This window comes from Anticarsia gemmatalis, chromosome 25, assembly GCF_050436995.1.
Source record: "Anticarsia gemmatalis isolate Benzon Research Colony breed Stoneville strain chromosome 25, ilAntGemm2 primary, whole genome shotgun sequence".
In the NCBI taxonomy this organism is placed as follows: domain Eukaryota; kingdom Metazoa; phylum Arthropoda; class Insecta; order Lepidoptera; family Erebidae; genus Anticarsia; species Anticarsia gemmatalis.
Window position 1 is genome coordinate 5,869,912 of NC_134769.1, and position 24,216 is coordinate 5,894,127.

Consider the following 24,216-nt stretch of genomic DNA (forward strand, 5'->3'; position numbering starts at 1 on the left):
ATGCATTTCTGAGAACTTGCATGCCTGAGAGTTCGTTAGAACAGTTCTTGAAGGTATGCAAAGTCCCCAACCTGCAATTGGCCAGCGTGGTGGAGTCAAGGCCTAACGGCAAGGGTCCCCTCCCTCATCACGGGAGGAGTCCTTGCCCAGCAATGCGACATTAATAAATTGAATAAAAAAGTAGCAGAACGAAAATTACGTACTCGATTATGAAACTTTTTCGCATTATCCCAAATGGCTTTGAACAGAGGCATATTTTCCAATAATCAAAATAAAATCACAACACGTCTCAATAGAACGAAATCACCTTTTAAAATGTACTACGGAATTTGTATCATGTACGAGAATAATTAACAGGGAAGGTAAACAAACAAGGAAAATAGCCATATTGCTACATTAATTAGTATGTGTACCTATTTATTTCAATGCACGCCTAAAGGTATAGTCAGACCACTTTAGGTAAATGATTTTTGAGGACATTAACTCTGTTCTAAGCTATAGTCCAACAACTTAGAAGAGAGCCCTGTTTCTAGCTTCGGGGCTGTCATTGATAAGCAAGATTTATTTCAGAATTCTGCTTAATTATTTAGGTACAACATAAATATCACTTGTTCTAACAGTAAAAGAAATCATCGCGATTAAAACTTGCATGCCTAAAAAATTGTTTACTAATATTCCTTGAGGGCATGCAAAGTCCCCAACCCGTCATAGCTAGAATGGCAGTTTCAAGGGCCAGCCTCTTCCTCGTTGTGGGAGGATCCTCGCCCAGCAGTGGGACAGTAACGGGTTAAATATTTTTTTTCTTACCACGCTGATAGTGGTCTCGATGTCGTTCTTGTTGGTGGGCAGTGTGAGCTTGGTGCGAGGCTGCTGTTCTGGAATCTTGCGCAGCGTCACTACGTATTGGTCCAGTGAGTTGTTGTACTCTAAAGGCTGGCGCCATTGCAGGTACAGGGCACCTGGGAACAGTGAAATACAGGTAAAAAATATTGTTAAAGCTGTATGGACTCCACGGCCTCCTCTTTTCCTTATTCCGGGAGGAAACCCTGACCTAGTAGTGGGACAGGTATGGGTTAAATATAAGCAGGTTAACCAAGAAATTATCGTTTTCGTTTTTTATTAACAAGGCGTTAATAGTGTTGTTATGTTCCAATGAGTAACTTTTATTCTTTATTATTTTGCTGTAGTATAAACAACATACAAAAACGTTAAATTATAAATACACAGGTTTATGAATAAAGATTAACTGCGCGTAATTATATTTTTTGCGGACAGCTAAAAACGCGTATTTTTTCCAGAAATGTTGTATAATTAATAGTGCTCGACAATATTACTACTGTTATTATTACATTTCTTTTTTAATAAATATTCTGTTTAATACATTTATTGAGGGCATGCAAAGTTCCCAACCCGCACTTGGCCAGACTCAAGGCCTAACCCCTCCCTCCTCGTTTGGGAGGAGACCCTTACCCTGCAGTGGGACAAAGATGGGTTATTAAAAAAGAATTACATTACAGTAACTCACAAATTTATAAATTCTAGTAAAATAACTTACGTTTAGGCTGATCGCAAGTGAGATTCAGTATAATTGGCGCGGACGGAGGCCTGACATCGGTGAGCACGTACAGCGGGTCGGACTGCGGGCCCAGTCGGTCCAACAAGTCGGACGACATCACGCCGTCCAACGAGAAGTTGTAGAACGCACGCACCCAGATCTTGTAGGGCGTGAAAGGCTCTGAAAAACATCAAAGTACGATTAGATTTCAAAAATATACGTATGGTATTTTTGATTTGAATTATAATAAAAACCGATTATCTCTCTTATTTCACACAATTTGTAATATCATAGTACGAAAGGAAATAATTTTATCGTCATATTAATTCAGGAATACATAATATATCATCCACATAAGAACGCAAAATAGTCACGAATTCATATCACAAAACTTTGTGTTCAGTATCACGTGTACGCACGTTTTGTACGTAAAAATACGAACATATACGTATACGTAACGCTCCCCCTTGTATTACCAATTTTTTCGAAGAAAACCCACACATTTTCATTAAGTTTTTCTGCTTATAAACTAAATTAATAGTACACTGCTACAAAATAAATCAAGTTTTAAAAACTCTTCAAAGGAAATTACATCAAATAAAGCATGGTAAAACCATAGACCGAATAAAGTGGCGTGCTGAGGGGGAGGCCTATACTCAACAGTGGGTGGATACGGGCTGATTAGATAGATAGAAAGCATGGTAAATATCTGTCAATAAATAATTATAACATCAAAACACACCCACATTGTCCCTGAAATAAAGTCATTACAAAACCCCAACACGCCTAAACCCGTACACATAACTCTATTGAGAACACGCAGAGCGTGACTAACGTTATAATATGTCAAAACTTACATCCACTATCTACTCTATGTTTACTAAAACTTGCTGTATAGTTAATGACACTGTACAACGTATATTAACTCAAGTTATTCTCTTTTTGTCATTGGTCTTAACTTCTGAACTAGCTGTTAATTTAACTACCACAAGTGTTAGTATCTGACCTATATGAATATATGATTTGATTCTGGCTTTCAAGATAATATATTTTTTAAACAGGTATGAGTCTCTGGCTTTCATTTCCCCTAGAACTGTTGCAAAAAGTGCAGAAGCGAGAAGAGATCTATGAACCGTCTGACAAACGGTTTCAATAACTTATAGTCCGGTAGTAGTATGATCTAAAGTCAATCTCTCAGATTTTTTACACGCAGGCGACGGTGCCACCGTCGAGCCAAGTAACTCATGCTCGTATAAATCTCTTAAAGCTATAAAAGAGATTGAGATTACGTTAAAATATCTTAAGTCAGCTAACTACTAAGCCAGTACTAAGTACTAACTACTAAGATAGTTAATTAGTTTGCTAACGGCAGGTTATTATAACCGACTGTACCATTAGTGAGAGTAAAAGTTAGGATTAGTTAACACAAAGAGTGATCAGTTGATAACTAAAACCTTACCCATATGATAAGAATAAACTTGAAAGTATAATGTTTCAAAGGCTAATTATAATGTTCTTGTAATATTTCCCGAATTATACAAGATGTTATTAGGTTTCTTTATTAAAGAATTCTCAGTAACAGCCCAAGGTATACAAATATAGGATCATGTGGGTGTATCAATAAACCTGCCAACTAATTGGGCAAAATAAATGTTATTAATAGAAAAGGAAGAAAAATATTGCCTCAAAGACGTAACAATAGAATAACGTTTAATTTTACCAAAATGATAACATGAAACCACAGATGAAGTGTCCCAAACTTACCCCCGAACTATGTGGCATTATCACCAAAGTAACTGTAACCTGATTATTAAAATAACCCTCAAAGAAAGGTAAATGAGGAATCATCGCCTAATAGGCCACTGAGGCTCACAAAGTCAACAATTTGAAATATAGTAAAAGTAGGAATAAAAAATAACTAGCCTTAGAAGGAGACTATTCGAGTTCTTTGTTCTAGCTGTGTCTTACTCTGTACCTATTTTTTAGCCACAAACGAAAGTGCACTAATTCTACCTGACGCCGGCTTATTTATCTGCAATAGATGAATGCAGGCCAATAATGATCTGAATTTAAAAGAACAGTCTTCTACTCACATACCTAAAACACGACCGTGAATATACGTAACTCATAACGTCAAATTGCGATTAGCAATCTTGTCAATTAAGACAGCGTGTGTTCTGTCATAATTGAATTAGAACGACTATTTTAAATACCTACGAGCACTTAATTAAAACAATAGATTAAAAGACATATTCCTTCAAGACATGTCAGTATGTAAATTAAAAAGGTGAAGTAGCATTCCGTGAAGAATTCTAGGGCACATTTTAAAGATAACTAACTTTATTTGCATATATACTAACTTTATTTATGCAACATACATACTGTATGCATCACGCCTTTTACCTCATGGGGTTAGGAAACCACGGAACAACAATTGATTTAACAAACAAATTATTTTGTTTCTTTTACATTCATGTCTCGTCAATACCCTTACTTACGAGACTATATTTCTATTTAGCTACATTTTTATAACATTAATAAATAACAGCCCTTTCATTGGTGTAGATAGGACATTAAATAAAGACGCAAATACTAACAGCTAAGAAATATATCGCACACAAGTCAAGATGGATTATTTCAGGTGTAGATGTGGATTTCCTCAATCGTAAAACGAATAATAAATAAAGATTAATACATAATGTTCCTTCCAATCATTTGAAAATGACGCCATGAATATTAAGGCGTGAATATCATTTCCTACTATAAATAAACATCTTTATCGTGATTACCGAGTTTCACTAAAGTCGAATACTAGAATACTATCTGCATTGGCAATATCCATCTATCATCTATTAATACCCCTTACTGCATTCTATTGTCATACAAAACCTTTTTATAGCCAATATTCAGCGAGAGTTGTATCCAGGAAACCGATAAATAACAATCCTAAATCACCAGACTTTCACAAAACCAATCGGTCTATTGCATAAAAAATAAAACAGTTCCATAATACTCACTTAGATTCCTCAAGCGGAACCCGACGACTTTCGTCACCTTCCCGGACGTGTTCAACAGTGTCAGATTCTTCGTCACACCTTTGTAGTCCTCCATGCCTAAGTCACTTGGAAACACATTGTTCTTCTTCACATCCCCCGACTTTTGCACACCATTCACTATGTTGACATCGTATCTTGGCACCCCTTGCTCGTAATATAAAACATAAGCGACTTGCGTCGTATTCTTATGTTTAGGCGGCACATAAGATTTCTTCTCCTTCGGCTCCATAGCTTGGTGCGTCTCTAACTCGAGACTCTTCTCAGTGTGTGTAGCATCTTGCCGTCTCTTTCTATGCCTGTGTGAGCGGACGTCTCTCGAATCGTTGTAGTCATCGAGTAGAATGTGAGATGAGAACTCGTCATGGTATTTCGGTCTGTCATTCATGTAATAATTGTATGATGTGTATTTCTCTGGACCTTTCAATTTTTCGGGACCAATTGGATCTGGGGCAGTGTCCTGGTTCAAGACGTCATTGGCTGGCTCGTCGCCTTGCTGGTCCCTGTTTGATATGACTAGGAGGTCAGGGTCGGGTTTTGTCGTTTGAACCTTGGGCTCTGGGTTTGTGCTGGTGATGATGCGCTGGGTAAAGGTCAATGGCGGGGCCCATGACAGGTGGACTTCCTCGGTGGTTATATTATGGGCTGTTAGGTTCTGTGGCGCGGACGGAACTGTAACAAAAGAATTAAATCGGTTAAAGGCATATCTAAAGCCACAAGCGAAACGCTTTCTACAATATCGGTGAATTGCTCATTTAGAAAACATTATAATTCATTGAACTCTGTTCAAAGAATTCTTAGCCTGGCCTAATAAAGAAGACTAAACGAAAACCGCAAAACAGTAATAACAAAGCTGCGAAAACGTCATCATTAAACAAATAACATATTCAGTTTTTTATTAAGTCCAACATATCGACGGTAGTTAGTCCAGGTTCGTGACTAGGTCAAAGATCGAACTGTAATTGCATTTCTGTTCGAAGATTTTTCTTTAGTTGAGTGTAGGAAACCTTGCCAAGCGTCACAACTTGGAAGTAGATCACAGGAAAAGCTGTGAAGTCTAGTTTCACAAATAACGTGGATATTATAACAAGAGACATAAGCAACAATATTAATAACAAAATTCTATTCAACCTTTAGTCGCGTAGATTGTGAGTAGAGAAAGTTATAAATAGCCGGGAGACTCATATTATCGGGACACTAATAATATTCTATAACAGTGTTCATCTGTGTGGGATTCCTCGTGACATATCAACGATAATATCACGTAATATTGTTAAAACATTTTCTGCTACATTTGCTAAATATATTGGAAAACAGTTTCCCTTAAACTTTCGCCTCCAGAAACAAACTGCTCTGGAGGTAGTTTTAAATGCCCTATCTGATAAAATAGGTCATAGAATAGTGCAGACTAGAGAAAATCTGAATATGCAGCACTTTAGAAACTTCTGTAAAGCAATTACAGAACACTTTCCAGCAAATTTGACCTTTAAACTTTACACCAACTGAACTATAACGATCTTTTCCCATGACATCTTTGACGTCTGATGCCAACAAAGTGTGGGCCGTGATCCATCCCTTTACACACGCTCGAGTGGTTTTACAGAAGAAATCATCTACATAAAAGGTACGTGGGCGTCACACCTTTTCTCAAACATTAAAATAAGAAGCATGACGTCAAATTACATTTGAAATACCACGCTTTTAAAATTGGTTGTTCTAGCAGTCTTGTAAAACAATATTAATCCATGAACAAAGTGGATGTCTCTAACAAAAGGTACACATGTCATACATCACATAGCTTGACAGACAGATTAGTAATCGTTAAATTAAAAATACAAAAGAACACTGTCCACTCTTTTACAACCCGACAGCGTAAATTAGCCGCTTGAGGCCTCAAATAAAAAGTACCAATACATTTATTATTTACGGGGTATTGGCGACCTATTCCTGCAAACTGAATACGGGAACACACGTGCTATCAATGGCTTTACATTTGTTTTTTTCCACAGACATTTATCTCGTTTTAGGTGACTTAAAATCCAGGGTTTAGGCCATCCGCTATAAAATACAATAGATGAATGGACCGCGTAAAAAATACTTCGCCATCTAATAAAAATAACGGCTAGAAAGCTCAAAGATCACAAAACATGTTAGGACTTAATACTATAACATGCATTTGTTGTTTTAAATAAACGTGTCTGTTCACCACTGATGGACAAAGGACCTTACTTCCATGTCAAATCCTTTCATCATCCAAAAACACGAAGTATAAAAATGTTTCACAACTTTTCTATCAATGTAACACAATGTTACATAGTTCACTTTAGTAGATCGAGCTCAAACGGAGCTCTATTTGCCAGCTGACGTGTCCGATAGTCCCGCATCCTGCCGAAGACAATGATCCGATTCTAATATAATTGATTGACTCTATATATCTTTAAGTGCTAGATACAAGTGCAGGCCATAACACGGCCGTTTTATTCAGCCCCAAGACATTGTAACAGAATAAGGAAAACACTTAACAACATTGTAGAAGTTTATTAACTGTTTGAATATCTCTCGCGTTTTGTGCATGTGAGTAAAAGAGACGACAAGAGTTTACCTGATCTAGGATAGATAATAATGGCGGCTGGAAACCAGATTTCTGACTATAATCTTAAGATTGGCAACCGGTAAGGATTTTTGTTGAGGCATTTTATTGCAGTAACCCCGTTTGAGGCTCATCGTCTATAGCAAGTACGCAAATGATTCAACGTAATAAACATTTTCAATTTATAACAAAGGAAACTAAACATAATAATAAAATAAAAGCAGAAACGCCACGGTTAAATACCCCGAGGGATCATACTTAATTTTATCAAATTATTCCGCCACATGGCGTCCAGAGTCCTTCCATAATAATTATCTAAAAGTCAATCGCTCGCAAAGAGACCCCATCCTTAATTACAAAGGCAAACAGCATTCAGCAAGGCGGCAACTGCGCTAACGATCTGATTCCACACACCATTGCAATATAAACTTTATTACTATTGGTACAAAAACGATTTTTCAGAAGCAATTAATGTGCAATAGAAAAATGAATGAAAACTCGTCGATTAGGTGCGACGCCGTAGTTGTTTGAACAATAGATGTATAGAGGTCAGTGTCCCATTGTATAATTGTATAATAACATTGAGTTTTTACGCGGTTATTAGACTATGCGATTACTAGGCTTCACGCTTTTTTCACATCCACGTAACACTGTGATAATGCTTTTTAACTGTGAGTCATCATTTGAATTTGTGTTTATAAAGTACTTTAATTTACAAAAACAATTACGTAGGTAATGCTCATAAATGACATCACAAAAAAGTATAAGTAACATAATAATATTTGATTTTGGATATTTGGAATTCTCGACGTTCTGAACGTATGATCAAAGACCGAAACCTCACACAATTTCAAGTTACTCTTAAGTATCATGTTGTCTTTGTTCTTCGGCATATATTGTAGCGATTGAAATACTTTCAAGCATCTCATAAAATTTAGAGTCGATCGAGCATTCGGTTCTTCTCATTTGTTATTGTTCTGGCACCGATTAACAAACAACTTGGCATTTTAATTGGTACGTCTTGAGGTGTACAAAAAAGATCTTCCGATGAAACTAAGCCAATATCCTCTGGCCTCCACACGAGGAAGTCTACTTCCAGTCCTAGAACACGCCCCATTGTCAAAATTCACTGCTTAACCTGCTTTAATAAGAGTCGCTATTTTCGACGTGACCCGACGAAGATATTTTAATCGTTCTATTTCGCTTGGCAAGAAAATTATTGATCACATTAAGATTATATTAATACATGTGATATATTTTGATAATCTTTTAAAGAATATTTATCTATTATGATGTTAAGTAGGTCAACATGAGTTGTTGACCTACTCACTAATTTGAGGATGATTAGAACACAAATATTAGTTGATAATTTTTTTCATTTTTTCCATTTAGTTTCTGACACTCTGACGGCCAGTTTCCTCATCAAAAGTAACAGCAGAAGTATAGGGGTAAAATTTGTTTCTTAACGAATTGAAATAAATGTCAAATAGAAGACAATGTATTTAGCTGTTACTTTTAATACGTATGAAGAAACTGGCCGTAAGAGATTCTGCATTCAACAGTGTCAAATATTTTAATCTGAAATGGTATCAAACAGCTTTCAAGTCGTTATTTATAACTCACATACTCATCTACGTACAGTGTAATCTACTAATCACGCATGATACCATTTTTTTCTATGTTTTTATTATCCATTTACGGCATAAATTACTTCAATAATATTCAACACGTGTTATTTTCACTTTTACGCGACGGTATATAGCCACATTAGTATACGAAACGTTCAGCGACTATAAATCGCAGGAGAAAACACATAATGACTGTTTGATAAACTCATTGAGAGTAGAAACAATTGTCGGACATTTTCTTAACGCAATGACAAACATTTTGCTGTAATGCTAACACGCGGTCGGTTTACTTTCGTTTGAATACCTTGCTATAATATACAAGCGAATGATGAATAGGATAAACTACTGGGTTAAAAAGAAAATAATAACTTGTGTCTGTAATATGGTAAAGTTATGTTAAATTCTTTCCTCGCCATATATATGTACATTTCCCACTGCTGGGCAAGGGTCTCCTCCCGATCGAGGAACACGTTAGGCCTTGAGACCACTATACTGGCTAAGTGCGGGTTTAGGACTTTGCAGAATAAAATATTCAAATACTACAAAAAATAAACAACATTTTAATTACTTTATGATCCCAACTAAAATATTCTACACTAAAAAGCGTTTTTGACGTTTTACAAAGAGTGGCTAATTTAACTGGTAGAAAAAATACCGAATCGGGAATAAAGTAGTAAAGAACGGCATAAAGAATTCGCGAAAAATTCGTCATGTTTCCGGGGGATGCTGTGCGCTCTGAAAGGAAATTCGTGTTCGATAACATTACAATAGGGATGTGATTATATTTGCTTGCTTATTTCATACTTATGTTTAGAGTTATGACATAACTATCGAGTATAATGGTATAAAGTACCTGATATTGCCAACAGAATCAGTGTAAAAAACATTTGTTTCCCATCTTCTAAAATGTCTAACAAATTCTTTTTAGTTGAAACTAGTGGCATGATATTCTATCTGGGGATTCCTTTAGTGTTTGGCGCAGTGCAACTAAATAAGGAACTTGGGTATAGTGATTTCGGCTATGCTCTGTTCGTGACTCAGTCAGTCAATCAATCAGCCTGGGAACTCTTTTTTATATACATACCTACAAACAAATTCTCGGAAAAGGAGAGAACACCTCACTAATTATCATAAGCAAAAACTCACTCTGGCATTCTACTGCATACATATTAGTCTTTATGATAAATGCTCATCAGTTCCGTTTATTTTTAACTTGAATAAGCAAATCGTCGTCAATGAAGCGTACTTTTTGACACCCTTGGACAAAGTTCATGGGTATTGAACCGTGACAGACTGCACGACTGCACATTATGGCTGTAACGAAAAGAACTAATCCGATTTTTGCGTTTCTGCGGTACTTATAATGGTAACAATCTTAAATTACTAACTAACGCTTTCCCTCGCCGGCCCTGGATCCAGAGGACGGCCTAGAACTGGATGGGAAACTGTAGTGCAAAAAGACATGAGTGAGTGTGAGGTTTCCGAAGACCATGTCCAGGACAGAGCGATGTGGAGGAGAAATATCAGGACAGGACTACAATTGAAGAAAGAGAGAGAGAGAACCTTAAATTAATGATTGAAAGAGAAATTTTAATGCTTATTTCATTCACCAGGCAATATGATCAGCAAAGTTGGCAAACTGTGACGGGACTAGTTCGCCATAAAGCCACCCGTCTATGGAGTGCCCAAACAGTGCTATAATTGCGGTCAACTGCAGCAGATGCCAAATCTGATATCCAGGCTTTATATTTTAACATAAAGTTTATTACTATAGTCTAACTACTTAGTAAAGAGCCTAGGCATGTACGTTTTATCTAGATTATAACTAAGAATTTTCGTGTAGTTGAAAATAAAGTAGCAGTATCAAACAGGCTACAGTCAGACGCATAAGTCTGTATGCTCTAAATTCTAAATTTTCTATACTACCACCCGCGAACCTTGCATTCAAGACTCTTTACTCAGTTGTCGGACTATAACAAAACTAATTTACGTACTTTTGCTCTTATTCTTTTAACACAAAATGGAATTAAAGCTGCAGTTTCAATCACTACAGACGTGCAATACATCTTCGCACCAATCTGTCTGTCTCGAGTTATCACTCACGTTCGGATTTCCTCGCCTTGTACTGAAAGCATTTGTCTTGTACTACAAATTATATTACGTAATCTCCAGTTAGCAAAGACTTTTTCCAATACTTAGGAAGTCATTGTCTTTCCAGTCGTGTAGAAATAATTTCATGGGTCGATTGGTAAAGGGATTTGAGTTAATTTACTCCGGTCATGTTTGACGCAAGAACCTTGTTAACGAGGTACCTTTTACGTTTATTTTTAGGTGCAATAGTAGTAAATAGAAAAATTGGTCTGCATATCTTGAACAGTATTAAACGTCACGGATTGCGCAAACAGTTTAATAACGTTCCCAGCTGTTGTTTTTGCAACTTCAATAATAAAAAGTTGCGTAGATTGCAGCTGATTCAGATATTGAGATGTTTCTACAAAAATTAAAGTCGAAATTAAATAACACGAAGAAATTTTTCAGAGCAGTTTGGAAGCTAAAATATTTCCGCGAGCAGACAATTCATAGAAGTGAATGATACTTGGTAAAGCTAGGTCAACATCTGGTCCTACTTAAAACACTACTTAACAAACTAGAGAGTGTTCTAACACAATAAATGTGTGGGAAATGCTTTGAATAAAATATTTTATACAACTAGAATTAAGCTATAGTCATTTATACCTCGCATTTGGCTAGCGTACCAGTTTCTGAGATAAATCCTTCACGTTTCGCAGGAGTTTCGTGTATTTTATTTTTGCGACGGTATATTTTCAAGAGATACCTTGTTCACAGTGGGAGGAAGCGGATTATTGCGGATTTTTACTGACTACGGACTTCCGTGGATATCTTCCCCGATTCTTTTGAACGCTGTTATAATTTTGTAGACAAGATTTATCGGGTTTTGCCTCTCTTACAAATTAAGTCTGCAGTTTTACTTCAAGACATTTGCTATAACTTTTTGTAAGCGTATTTTTTCTGAATCTTTTAGCATCCAAATTATTTTTGCAGAAAAATTAAATACTTCAAAGAGAGTATAAGAAAAATAATAACATACAATAAGCATCTTGTTTTTAAAGCGTCAACCTTAACAACCTTCCATGAAACCCAAGTACAAACCGCGACAACCTTCCTTAACCTCGTGTTAATATTTTCAATAATTAATATGACAAAGACAGGACAATGAAACAAGTATGTCCTACGAGTAAGGAACTTGGTTTCTCGTAAGGGCGGCGCGTGAGCAACATATTAATGCGCACCAAATAAGTAAAGACTGCTACGACGACGATTTATAAACAAATTCTAATAAACATAACATCACGAGTGTATTTCCTTGAAGGTATTTGTAGAACTCTAGAAAAATCCCAATAGATTCGCCATGTTATGGAAACGATAAGTCAATGACTAATGATATCTACCAAAAATGCCGAAAAAATCAATCAATCATCAATTTTCCACCGCACTTTTTACCATACTTATATACGCAATCTTTAACCCATTAATTCAAAATCCAATCAACGGCAGACGACATCGTGAACTCCAAAAAATACACCAGTTTATACTTCATTTAAAACACATCTAAAGAACCGTTACCCTTCATAAAAGATCATTATAATAGTGGGGGAGAAAAAAATGGCTTTTCACGTTAATTAATTAACGAGTTGCCAGATAGCATGGTTCAACGGCACATAATTTAATTTCGGACGAACAACAATCGGTTTAAAATGTTTTAAAGCCAATCACTACGCCCACGTCCGAACAGACAGTAAACGACAAAAACGCTTTACGGTTTGCACACACTGGCCAGTTTTATTCGCCAAATAATGGAATAAGCTATACATATAGAACTAGTTTGCAGATATGACGATAGGACTAGATAGACTGGTATTTTCATTCATAAACGTTTTATAACGGTGTTTCAATATGCTAGGTATGTGTTGTCTCGTTTCCGCTCAGTTTTTCTAACATAAAAAAGAAAGAGATGCTATCATACTTAAACAACGTAATCTTCGATTTTTATATTAAAAGTCAACATAGTATATTCTATTTCTATTTTGGGATAAACTGAGATTTGAGTTGAACGGCAAACTGTTCTATCCAAAAAAGAAAACAAACATTTGTTCAAGGAAAGAAGTTTTCGCATGAACAAACATAAACATCACACAGCCTTCTTAAAACAAAGATGTTTATTGAAAAACAAATCGCAAAAATTGCCTATAAAATTAACATATTCGTGCAATACGCGAGTTTCTCGTTGCACCGGCCCCTTAGCCGATCGGAGAGGAAGGTCAGATCTATTAAGCCGGTGACTCACGGTACCACTCCATACGGGAATTATGCACTACCGATGGACCGCACTTTACGTATGTGTACCGGCTTTTGACGAGCATAATACCGTGGTTTCCGTGTGTAGTAAAGTACCGGAATAAACATACTCAATACACTTATTCATAGTATTGCCATTTGTTGCGACTTGTTGATATACAGATAATGAAATTACAAAGTCTCTGCTATTAAAGATTTAAGACGCTTTTTACAACGCGCAGCGGAAAACGGGGATTCATATTGACGTTTTACACGTGTGATTAATGTTAGGAAGATGTTAGTACCCTAATTTCTTTGTACTCCAAATAACTCAACAGATGTTAACAAACACAAACAATTACAGCAATAAAGTAGCTTATGATGGGAAGAACATTATTCGAGTTTTTAAATATTTCCCTCTGAAAATACGGAGTTTTTGCGCGTCCAAAATATCGCGTCTCTGAATAAGCCACGGTCAAGGCTGGTCGTCGTCTTTTTCTCTTATTTACTGAATATTTCGTTTTATACCGACGAAAAGCTTTTTTAATGCGAGAATATAGAATTGTAATTTAAAATTTATGTTGCGTGTTTTAATAGGTGTTTGAAACTGTGCGGTTGTCGACTAAAAATAGTTGGGAAACCGTTCCGTCTATTCCCGTAGGTGTTTTGGGATATGATTAGGCATTATTTATGAGGAGATTTCACCTGTAAACTGTATTAGATCCCACTACTACATTAATATCGAGATGGTATTAAACAGATGATGTAAGTTAAGTCACACACTGAATAATAATGAAATAACTGTGTTGCGTCAGACTTGAAGAAAGTATTGACCGTGAATGCTGTGAGATTAAAATAATAACTTTTACTAGTAGAAGACTATAAATATAATAAATTTAACCCATTTATATACAAACACATATATTACTATCTAATGCTTGGCACGAGTCTCCTCTTGAAATGAGAGAGGGATTAAAACTTGAGTTCTCCACGCTCATCAAGAGCCGTTTGGGGACTTTGCATTAAGCTACGTATTTAGAAGTCTATATATAAGAAGTATATCTAATACCGATATTTATTAAATAATTTTACGAAGTAGTAGACAGTCAAATCTTTTGTTAAAAATAGGACACGAAAGAAGCTAATTTCGTCGATGAAAATAATGGTGTTAGAATTCTTCCTGTTCCAAAAGCGATAACCTAATTCCTGCATTCTGAAACTTCCCAATGCACTTCGCCCGAAACATATTAAAGAATTAGTTCTATATAAAGTTTACGTTTGTTATCTGCGTTCAGTTAGTCATATAAATAATGGTGCCAGTAAATAAACAGGTTGCTGGCAAGTTTTGGCCGATCCTCAAGATGATTCATGGTACGATGCTCAGTAGGTATATAGACTTTTGAATTTTCGTGTTGCATGTATATTATAAAATAGTATACCTAACTAGAATTAAGACGTAACAGCATTTTAGCTTAGAATGCCTGATGTTTCGGCACAGATTACACTAGGTCTCGAGAAACAAAATTTGATAGCAAACTCAGTAAAAGGTAAAATGAAAGGTTGAAAATAAGTGTTCAATGTCAGTTATTATAGAAATACACTCCTGGGGGTCGTCGGTTTATTAATAGCGATCATCTATGACCCATAATGTAGAACGGCCGTGACCGCTAATTTAGCTCTCTGAACTGGGTTCTGCAAAGATCTGAGTCTAATCATATTTGCGAATCGCGATATATGAGCCAAAGAAAATTTTGCAGATGACAAAAATGATACGATGAGCCCTTTGGAAGTATTATACAAAATAAAAACCCCTTAAAATGCGCTTCTACCTCAAGATTTGGTACTTTTTCCAACTGCAGGGAAAAATTGACTTAAACCTGGTTGTATGTTTTAGCAGAATTCGAATAATTTTATTGTAAAAGATCCAATTAAAGTACAAATTGTATGAAAAATCAGCAATACCTGTTTGCCGTGGACACTGTTGCAACATACAGTAAGATCATGACTGCAAGATTATAGTCAAAAATCTAATCATAATAATACATAACAACCAATATAGTGATAAGCGATTGGTTTATTATAAGACGAATAAATTCCCGGAGTTTCCTTCTTTCTACGTGACAGTTTCCGTGGCTTCGGTCCCATCACAGCCTTCAAAACATCATCTTCGCTGCTAATCAGTAAATATTGACGACATAGCATCTTTTAAAGTCCTTGCAAAACAAAGGTGTGCCGATGCATGCATAATTATATGCAGTTTCTTATGTTTTACCGACATTAAACGTACTGAGCGTAATATATTTGCTTATGGATGCCATAATGATTCACCGCCATAGCCACTTAAGGTATGCTCAAATGAATCATTAATTTATATTTATTTTAATTGTTATTTCAAGGGAAAATTCATACGACTTATAAACGTCTGGAGGTATTGTAAACAATGCAAACCAAATACAATAGGTAGGTAGAAGTTTTAGCTAGACATAACATTCGACAGGAAAAACTTATAACGATGTTGATTTGTTACTATTATAATTCTTACGTAGTCCGATATCAAAGCTTAATATCGCTTTAGTTACACTACGAATAAACATATTGATTATCGATATCATCGTATTCAAAATTGCGTATTTTTTTAAATATCTCATCGGATTAAATGGGACCACATGGAGAACTTTCAAACGCAACGAAAATCCATCAAATCAAACAATTATATCCAATAAAAAGTGATGAGGTAACAAAAAAACATAAATCATACAGACAATTTTGAGAAACTCCTTTTTCACTTTGGATAAAAACGAAAGAAACGCCAGTAACACACTTCGAATTGTCTACTATCACATAATTCCATTAAAACTCGGAACTACATCAAATACAATAAAGTGGTAGTAAAAAGCCATTGCTGGGAAAGTTAAAAACTTGGAGAAGTCGAGAGCGATATTATCGAATCTCCCAAGCAGTAAAAACACGACAATTAGATGACTCATGTAAACAGTTTGACATGATAACTGGACTCGAGAGCGGCAACACAGTGCACACAGAAATGCCTGCTTACTTTTGGCGCAATGATGGATTCAGACTTCGGTTTGGAAAAGACTTGAAACGTTTTGTATAAACTACAAGATATTGAGAACTATCTAGATATTGAGTGAGCTATAAATTTGAAGGGAGTTAAGCCTCGAACTCTTCCTGAATCAGCTTGTATTTTGCAGCTGATTCGTTTAGTTTGACAGCTCTTGAGAAGATTAATTTGACTTTTGTTTTTTGTCGTTTCTTATGAAATATGACATGTTTTTCAATGCTGGGTTAATCATCAATTAAATATTCTAATAGTTCATAAAATAACAAAATCCCCCTTCCCCCTCTTTCAAGCTTCTTATGGGGGCTTTAGGAGGGGGGTGATATTGGGGAGAGGATACGGGTCCACTAGTGTAAGATGCGTGATGTTGTTGTTAGCAGCCGTTACACCGCGCTTACGGCTACTGCGGTAATAAGTAGTCATTATAACTGTTTACAGACCCACTGTGTTATAGTTTACTACTCGGACGTTAGATGACATGTTGTCTCATGTTTATAAAAGCAAAAGAAAGAGACAGTGCACTCCGCTATATTACAGCATCGGTTATACAAATTAATGCATGTGTAACAATAGAATCATCAGCATTAGATGGACACAGGCCGATGATGATGATGATGAATAATAGATAGTAGTCTGTCAGTTTGTCTTTACGGAACGTCGATAAATTTGATCATCCCTAATTAACGCAGGCTCAATGGAAACAATAGGGAAATCACATGAAATCTTGCGAAGCGAGCGAAGACACGGGCAAAAATAATCGCATACTAATATTAATGTGACAGTTTTATTCGTCTGTCTTTCACATTTAAACGGGTTAACGTATTTGGATACAATTTGGCAGGGTGAAACTTTATATCCCAAAGAAGAATATGGGCTACTATTTTCAACAACAAAAATAAAAGCGTGTGCGAAACTGCGGAAGTTAGTTAGTCGTTTATAATTGCAATCATTGTGGATAAATACTTTGATTGTGCAACTAATACAATGGATCAATTTTATTTAATCTCTTGCCTTGATAAATCATTTACTCTGAATGCAGTGCAACTGACAATGCAAAAAGTAAAATTGATTAAGTATAGACGATTCCTGGATTTGTGCCATATATTTGTTCCGGTTTGTGACTATCTCGGTGGTCTGAGCGGCAGAGTTTACGACTGCCGACCATGAGGTCTCGGATTCGATTCTTGGATGGAAAAATGTTTATAGTCCATTTAAATATTTTTCAATGGTAGCGCGTAGTTTCGTAATAGTATATATTGGCATATGGCTTGTCCCATATCACACGGGATTAAACTTTGAAAATGGCGAAACGTGGGCGTATTTCGTACAGCTCTGCCTGCTGCCTACACTTACGGGTATAACCGTCGTGATGTTACACCGCGAAAACCTACCAAGATTACTACACAAATAAATAATAGATAAAATATTTAACATCAGAGGATCGCACAAAAATATTCGTATATGTGTAAATCGAACGCCCGACGCAATACTCACGTGGCGATCACTTTAACCACTGCGCCGCGACACGTGCGGTATTGTACAATCAAAGAAAGTAAGTGATGTAACAATGATGTAAACAAATGCATTATAATTACAATAAACATAACAGACACTAGACAATTTCACTTTCAAATATTATTATTTAATGAATAATTTATTTATACAGTTATTTATATATTAGCATGTTGGTTAATTTTAGATGTATATAGTGTAATTTAGATGTTAATTTTACATATTTATAAAAACATTTCATCAAAATCCATTCATACGATATATCACGCCTATTATATCCGAATGTGTCGGCAGATGTGTGAAGTATTCCCCCTATATACACCTTTAAGTTTTACAGGTCTTGAGTCTTTAAAGTCTAAGATTTAGCAATTCTCATATTGTGAAAGAGTAACAAACTTTCAGATTTAAGTAAAATTCAAATTCAAAACCTTTACTTTGCAAATTTCATAAAAATATTTGAAATCTCATATCATTTTTTTTATACATAATTCTGTCTCATATTTTAATTCCTCTATACTTGGCAGACTCACTAGACATAATAGATTAACAATGTTATCATTAATTAATCTGTTGACACAGTTAAGAGACAATAAAACTAACACACACACGGAAGTCTGTTCTCAAAGTAGATCATTAAATGTTGCTTAATAGCAATTTATGTGAACAATGTATTTAATACATCACATACTTCTTTATAAGTTATCCAATGAAGCAAGGGAAGTTTGCAGGACAGTAGCAAAGGATGTTCTTTGACCTCTACCTATCCCTAACAATCCCTATAGATGGAAGGAGTGACTTTATCTATGTAAGTACTTGTTTTAAGGACCTATATTGCTTAGTACAACTTTCTTCTTGGACATACAATAAATCTAAATAATAAGTTTTAAAGTAAACAATCCAGTAGATAGTTACAATCTCAGAAAAAAGATATAAATTAATTCTAAATGCACAAAATGGGTATTTAAAATCTATCCTTTTTGTAAAATGATTATGTTGTATTAAAAATGATATATATATGGAGATTAACTACAGATTGTGCCTAGTGAACCTACTCCATTCATTATTTTCCATATTAGTATTGTTTACAAGATAAGAGCTATCAAAAAGCCGTTATCAGATTAACACTTTGATATAATGATAACATTGTGATAGTGTGTGTAAATAATAAATAAAGCTGTAGTCAATGGGAGTTCAACAGCTGATAGAGGGGTCAAAGAACTCTATACTTTTAGATGGTAGCATTCAGGTAAAAAAGATACCTTGCCTTCTGATGTAGACTACAGTTAGTCTTATCTATACAAACATATCCTAACAACAGTTTGACACTTGAATCAAAATGTATAATAGGTACATACATAAAATCACACCTTCTTCCCATGGGGGTAGGCAGAGACCAGAGAATAAAAGGTATTTATATTGGGTATTTAGAGACAAAGCATGCAAAACTTTTTATATATCCACTCTTCCTGCATGGTACAGAATTAACAAGAGTATGATGCATTCAATATATGTACTCCGAATCCAACTAAGTAATATTATAAACCTGAAAGTTTATAAGAACAGATGTATGTTTGTTACTCTTTGAAAAAACTTACTGGATGGATTTGGATGAAATGTAGTACATAGATAGTTTGTAACCTGGATTAACACAAAGGATACTTTTTGCCTTAATAAATATTATCTGGAGAAATAAACCACAGGCAGAAGCTAATATGATAAATGAGTAAGCTAGTGAGGTTGTATGAATGTTTGTTGCTCTTTCAAAATAGTAGGTATGTTAGGTACTTTATTATTAAAGTCCACTACACAATTTTTTGATAATGTTTGATAATGATGGTTGGTTCATCACTGACGTTTATATTCAAAATTGATAAAGATTACACAGATTATTTAACATAGACTAGTAGCACAAGATTAGTGGCTTTATCTTACTATGTTATATAAAAAAAATGCTAGTAATAATACAATTATTTTCAAACATATCACCATTTCAATGTTGCAGAATTTCATCACAGACTAATAGTCACACACACTGTGCCTACTATTAAAGTATCAACTCAAATGTATGTAGCTTATGTCATGTATACTATATAAGACAATAACACTTGCTATTGTTATGTTTTATACATAATGCAACATCATATTGTATACACATGTATATTTACATTATCTAATTAGATTTGTCATAACTTGGTAATATCAGTATTGGACTCCACAAGGGAACTAACGAATGTATTCTTCGAGTAAGTATCAATAGGGGCAAGGGAATCTTTGTGGTGGTCATGTCAACTCGAACCCAACATCTTAGTTGATACAAAAGAATGATCAAAATCTTAACAGGAAGTAGTCGCAGCATTCGATATACATTGTTTTTTTCATCAACTATATCGGACGTTCTCATATCCATTTCAGCGATATCACATCGAAAACCTACAATTTATGCGAACACAGGAATCGTGGGCGGTCTGACATATACATAGGCGTGATACCGTCAAACAACAAAAATGAATAACACAACTCATTCTAGACGCTAAATTATGATTATAATAATAAACTTACCGTAAATCTTCTTGATTTCGTTGTCGTTGGCTACATTATCACAATGAACGCACAAAATAAATACAATAAAAATGGCTCCTAACGTGTAAGGAATATACATCATAATAACACAATACGCACGAAAGTAACGTGCATTAATAGCTTAAACAGTATTTATAAAACACATTTTCACTTCGTTATCGGATAAGAGCGGAAATAATCTCGTTAACGAGTCATTTAATTCGTCTAAATTGTATCAATCAAGCTCCCATCGAACAAGACCCCGCCGTCTGTCATTCGTCATGTCAATAAACAATTAATGTTACCATATTAAAGTTTCAAAATCTACGAATTCTACTAAACACGTCGAGAAAATACCAATTCGCAAAAGCAATGTTATTAAATGCAAAGAATTAGCTCACTAAAGCAGATTTGTTAAAGAATATTTCCTTCTGTTTCTAAGAATTAAAGCTTTATGTGTTTTACTATGTATGCCTTTAATAATGGACTTGACGACCCGCGCGTAACCACCTCTCCTATTTTAATGATTATTGTGCATTCTTTTAAAACCTGAAATATTTCAAATAAATCTAACCTCTGCGATAAGAACTGGTACCTACTACTATCGAATTTAAGTTAACATTTTAAAAATAATTTCTTACCATCTATAAGAATAACCACAAATTGTAGGTGAACTATAGATTTGAGTTTATATTAGTATTGCCACTGCTTTAATGATAGGTTAATAAATTAATTTATTGTTATTAATGTATCCCCGTTTATAACAACAATTTACAATACCTACCTAGTTATAGATAGTTATGAGCTATAAACTTTTAGATAGCTTAATGAAAAAAAAACATATTTTGTAGATGTCTCCGTCTAAACCGGTTTTGTTGGTTTTTGGCATTGTTTATAAGCGGCATTTTTTATTTTGTTAAATATTACATTAATTTTGACCGTTATTAATAATAAAAAATAACACTGTTTTTCTTATTATTCTGTGGAATTTTTCATTTTTGGCATCTTTTACGGGTTTTTTATTGTAGCTGGTAACCCTCCTAGTAGGATTGTTTGTTCGGCTTTGGGTGTCAGCCGCTTTGTAATTTTGTGAGATAATTATAGAAATATTCAGTGCTAGCGTCGTATAAGTGAATAGAAAATGGTTTAATAATCGTGCGATGACTTTAATATCGCACTATTGCGTGTACTGTATGTAAAATCGAGGTGCTTCCGCCATGACAATGGGGCGCACAGTCGGGAACTATCTCGCTACACTTGTTCTATATTTTCTGTGTATGGGACTATGGTATCCAATTTTAGGTGAGTAATAAACAAATTTAGATTGTTTTCGGCGTAAGAGCTGTATTTCAATACCGCACTTGCGTATCTATTGGATTGCGTAGAGAAACATGACAATATTTTTTGTCGTTATACGCGCATTTTTTCAATTGATGTGTTTCCTCAAAATTTGCGGTCAGCGGATGCTGTTTAGCATAGCAATGGGTGTATTCCTGTTAGTTGACTTATGCAAATTATGTTTACAGTGAAATAATGATGTTGATTATAGTTGGAATGCGTACCTATGTGATAAATAACCACAGTTTCGTTTAGTCTAATAAGTCCAAACATGTTGTTGTGGATGGAAGTAATAGAATTGATAACAGATTGTTATGAATAACAAGTATAGAAGAAAAAGCTGACAAGTACAAGTGTTCATTCTTGCACTGGTGTACATTTCATGAACATAACAATATCAATGTATTAGTGCAAAGAAAGCAAATGCTATTGTATTGGAGAGCTACCTTATAGTCATGCTGAATAATGCAGTTTAGGTAAATAGGTAGTTCAGATAAGAGTTAACATTTTATAAATCTAGATAACTTGTTATCCTCTCAAGCGCCCGGCCACCGTGTCACGGTTGAATGTTCTACCCCCGTCAAGCGCCCCGCCACCGTGGTACGGCAAAACGCTCTTACATTTAAAAAACGTAGAAACGAAATGCTAAAACTATGTTTATCCCTTTCAAACATATTTGACATTGAAGCTGATAAAACGAGACGACGATCTAATGCACACACTTGAATAAGTGGTTGATATAGGCCAGAGAACACCTTAAACAAAATCTGACCCAACGACATGTTCCTTTATGACCAATATTGAAAATCCTTTTTTTAACTAATTTTAAAGATTTGAGTATATTTTACAGTTGGATTTTAATGTCATTATTCATTAACTACACGATAAGACCTTTCGTCATATTATTTTTTTTGCCTAAAAATATTTTTTAGACTTTCTTCAAACACATGCCTAAAGCACAAAATATTCAGATTAAACCGACTATTGTACTACCACTATCAAATATTATTTGTGGTTTATTTTTTTAATCTATAGCAAATTTTATGTAGATTTCAAATATATAAGGTATGACTAGGGTGTTAGTACTAAAATATGACGGAATCGGCGCTTAAACGCCAACCGCCAATTCAATTTCGCGCGCCATTTTTGGCCCGGACGCTTAACGGTGTATTTGAATTTTGACGTTGGGGCGCTCGAGAGGTTATACATCAGTCAGGAATATGCTTTATTCCTTCTTGATGAAGGATTTAAGTTATTATATCAACATAGTATTCAGAAACCAGTAGAATTGGCCTCTGTATGAATTATTGTAACAAAAAATTAAAGTAAAAGAATAAAGTGTTAAAATGTTCTTTCAGAAGTTTTGCAGACAGTTAACTGAAAAAAGTAGGGAAACATTGTAAACATGATATAAAACATTGGCATTTATTTATAGGAATATAAGTTTAATTAAGTCTTTTGTATAGTGTATTTTCTGTTTGACATCATACAAATTGAATTTGACTTAGCACTGTAGCTAATGCATATTAATATTACTTATATGCTGCAGAAATTATGTGTTCATGATTATGACAGTGTTATATCCTTGGAACAATCTTGTATCCAAGAACTGAATGACAAGATGTATGGATGTGAATGAGGCAATGGAAGTTTGTAAGGTTACCTAGTAGTGTTGTCTGGTCTTTGCTTACCGCTATGGGAAGACATAATTTATGTATATATGGGACAAGCCTGTTAATTACTCTGCAAGTCCAGATTACAATTTGGGGTTAATATTTAAAAGCTTGCAATACAAATATACTGCTTAATCACATTAAAATATACCTACATTATAAGTATTTAATCATAATTATCCTTGTAAGTCGGTACTTACATGGGAAACAATAGGAAAATAAATATAAATCATAAAAACTACTTAACAGGAAAGATAATTATTTAAATGATATTTAAATGTTGTCTTTCCTGTTGAACAAAATTTAAATAAATTTATTATAATATCTATGGTACCTAATTAATTTTAATATGTTATATTTCTTTACAACTTACTGACCTAGGTAGATATTGTGTTTTATATCCCTTATGATAAGGATCATTCCTTTTCTTCTGGCTTCCTTTTACAACATCTGCGATCTGTGGTGTGTCAACCAACATTGCCTCCAGTCAAACCTACAGGAAATGCATGTGAGGGCAAGTGGTATGGCTGGAGTGCAGGGGCCCTAAAGATTTTTATTTTACAAACTTAAACAACCTCCTCTCTCTCGTTTCTCGTGGGAGGAGACCCTCGCCCTGCAGTGGGAAGCAATGGGTTAAAAAAAACTTAAACAAGTTTAGTTGGTACTTTGTAAGGTTTTCTCATTTATCAGTTCACATCCATAATTCACTTTAAATCAAAGTTACAGTTTGTACATTCTATTTCACAGTTCTAATATTAAACAGATTAATTTAAATAAAATCTTACAGGGGCCGAAACAGGTCAGTAAAGTCAGTAAAAGTCAGTATTTTTGGACCTGGTCAGTAAAAGTCAGTATTTTCGAAAATCGGTCAGT

General features: G+C 34.9%; 2 protein-coding genes across 3 annotated transcripts in view; one reads left to right on the forward strand and one right to left on the reverse strand.

Moving 5' to 3' along the window:
* LOC142983798 (uncharacterized) overlaps positions 1 to 20,596 on the reverse strand; it is a 39,738-nt gene extending 19,142 nt beyond the window's left edge. For both annotated transcript variants that reach the window (XM_076130863.1, XM_076130862.1), the window contains exons 1-4: positions 20,333 to 20,596; positions 4,573 to 5,280; positions 1,556 to 1,735; positions 808 to 959 (exon numbers count right to left, since the gene is read on the reverse strand). In XM_076130863.1, coding sequence (XP_075986978.1) covers positions 808 to 959; positions 1,556 to 1,735; positions 4,573 to 5,280; positions 20,333 to 20,435 — 1,143 coding nt within the window. In that variant the 5' untranslated portion in view covers positions 20,436 to 20,596. The remainder of the gene's footprint in view (positions 1 to 807; positions 960 to 1,555; positions 1,736 to 4,572; positions 5,281 to 20,332) is intronic.
* A 797-nt stretch (positions 20,597 to 21,393) lies between these two features.
* Ptp69D (Protein tyrosine phosphatase 69D) overlaps positions 21,394 to 24,216 on the forward strand; it is a 34,767-nt gene continuing 31,944 nt past the window's right edge. Inside the window, exon 1 of the mRNA XM_076130861.1 lies at positions 21,394 to 21,634. Coding sequence (XP_075986976.1) covers positions 21,550 to 21,634 — 85 coding nt within the window. The 5' untranslated portion in view covers positions 21,394 to 21,549. The remainder of the gene's footprint in view (positions 21,635 to 24,216) is intronic.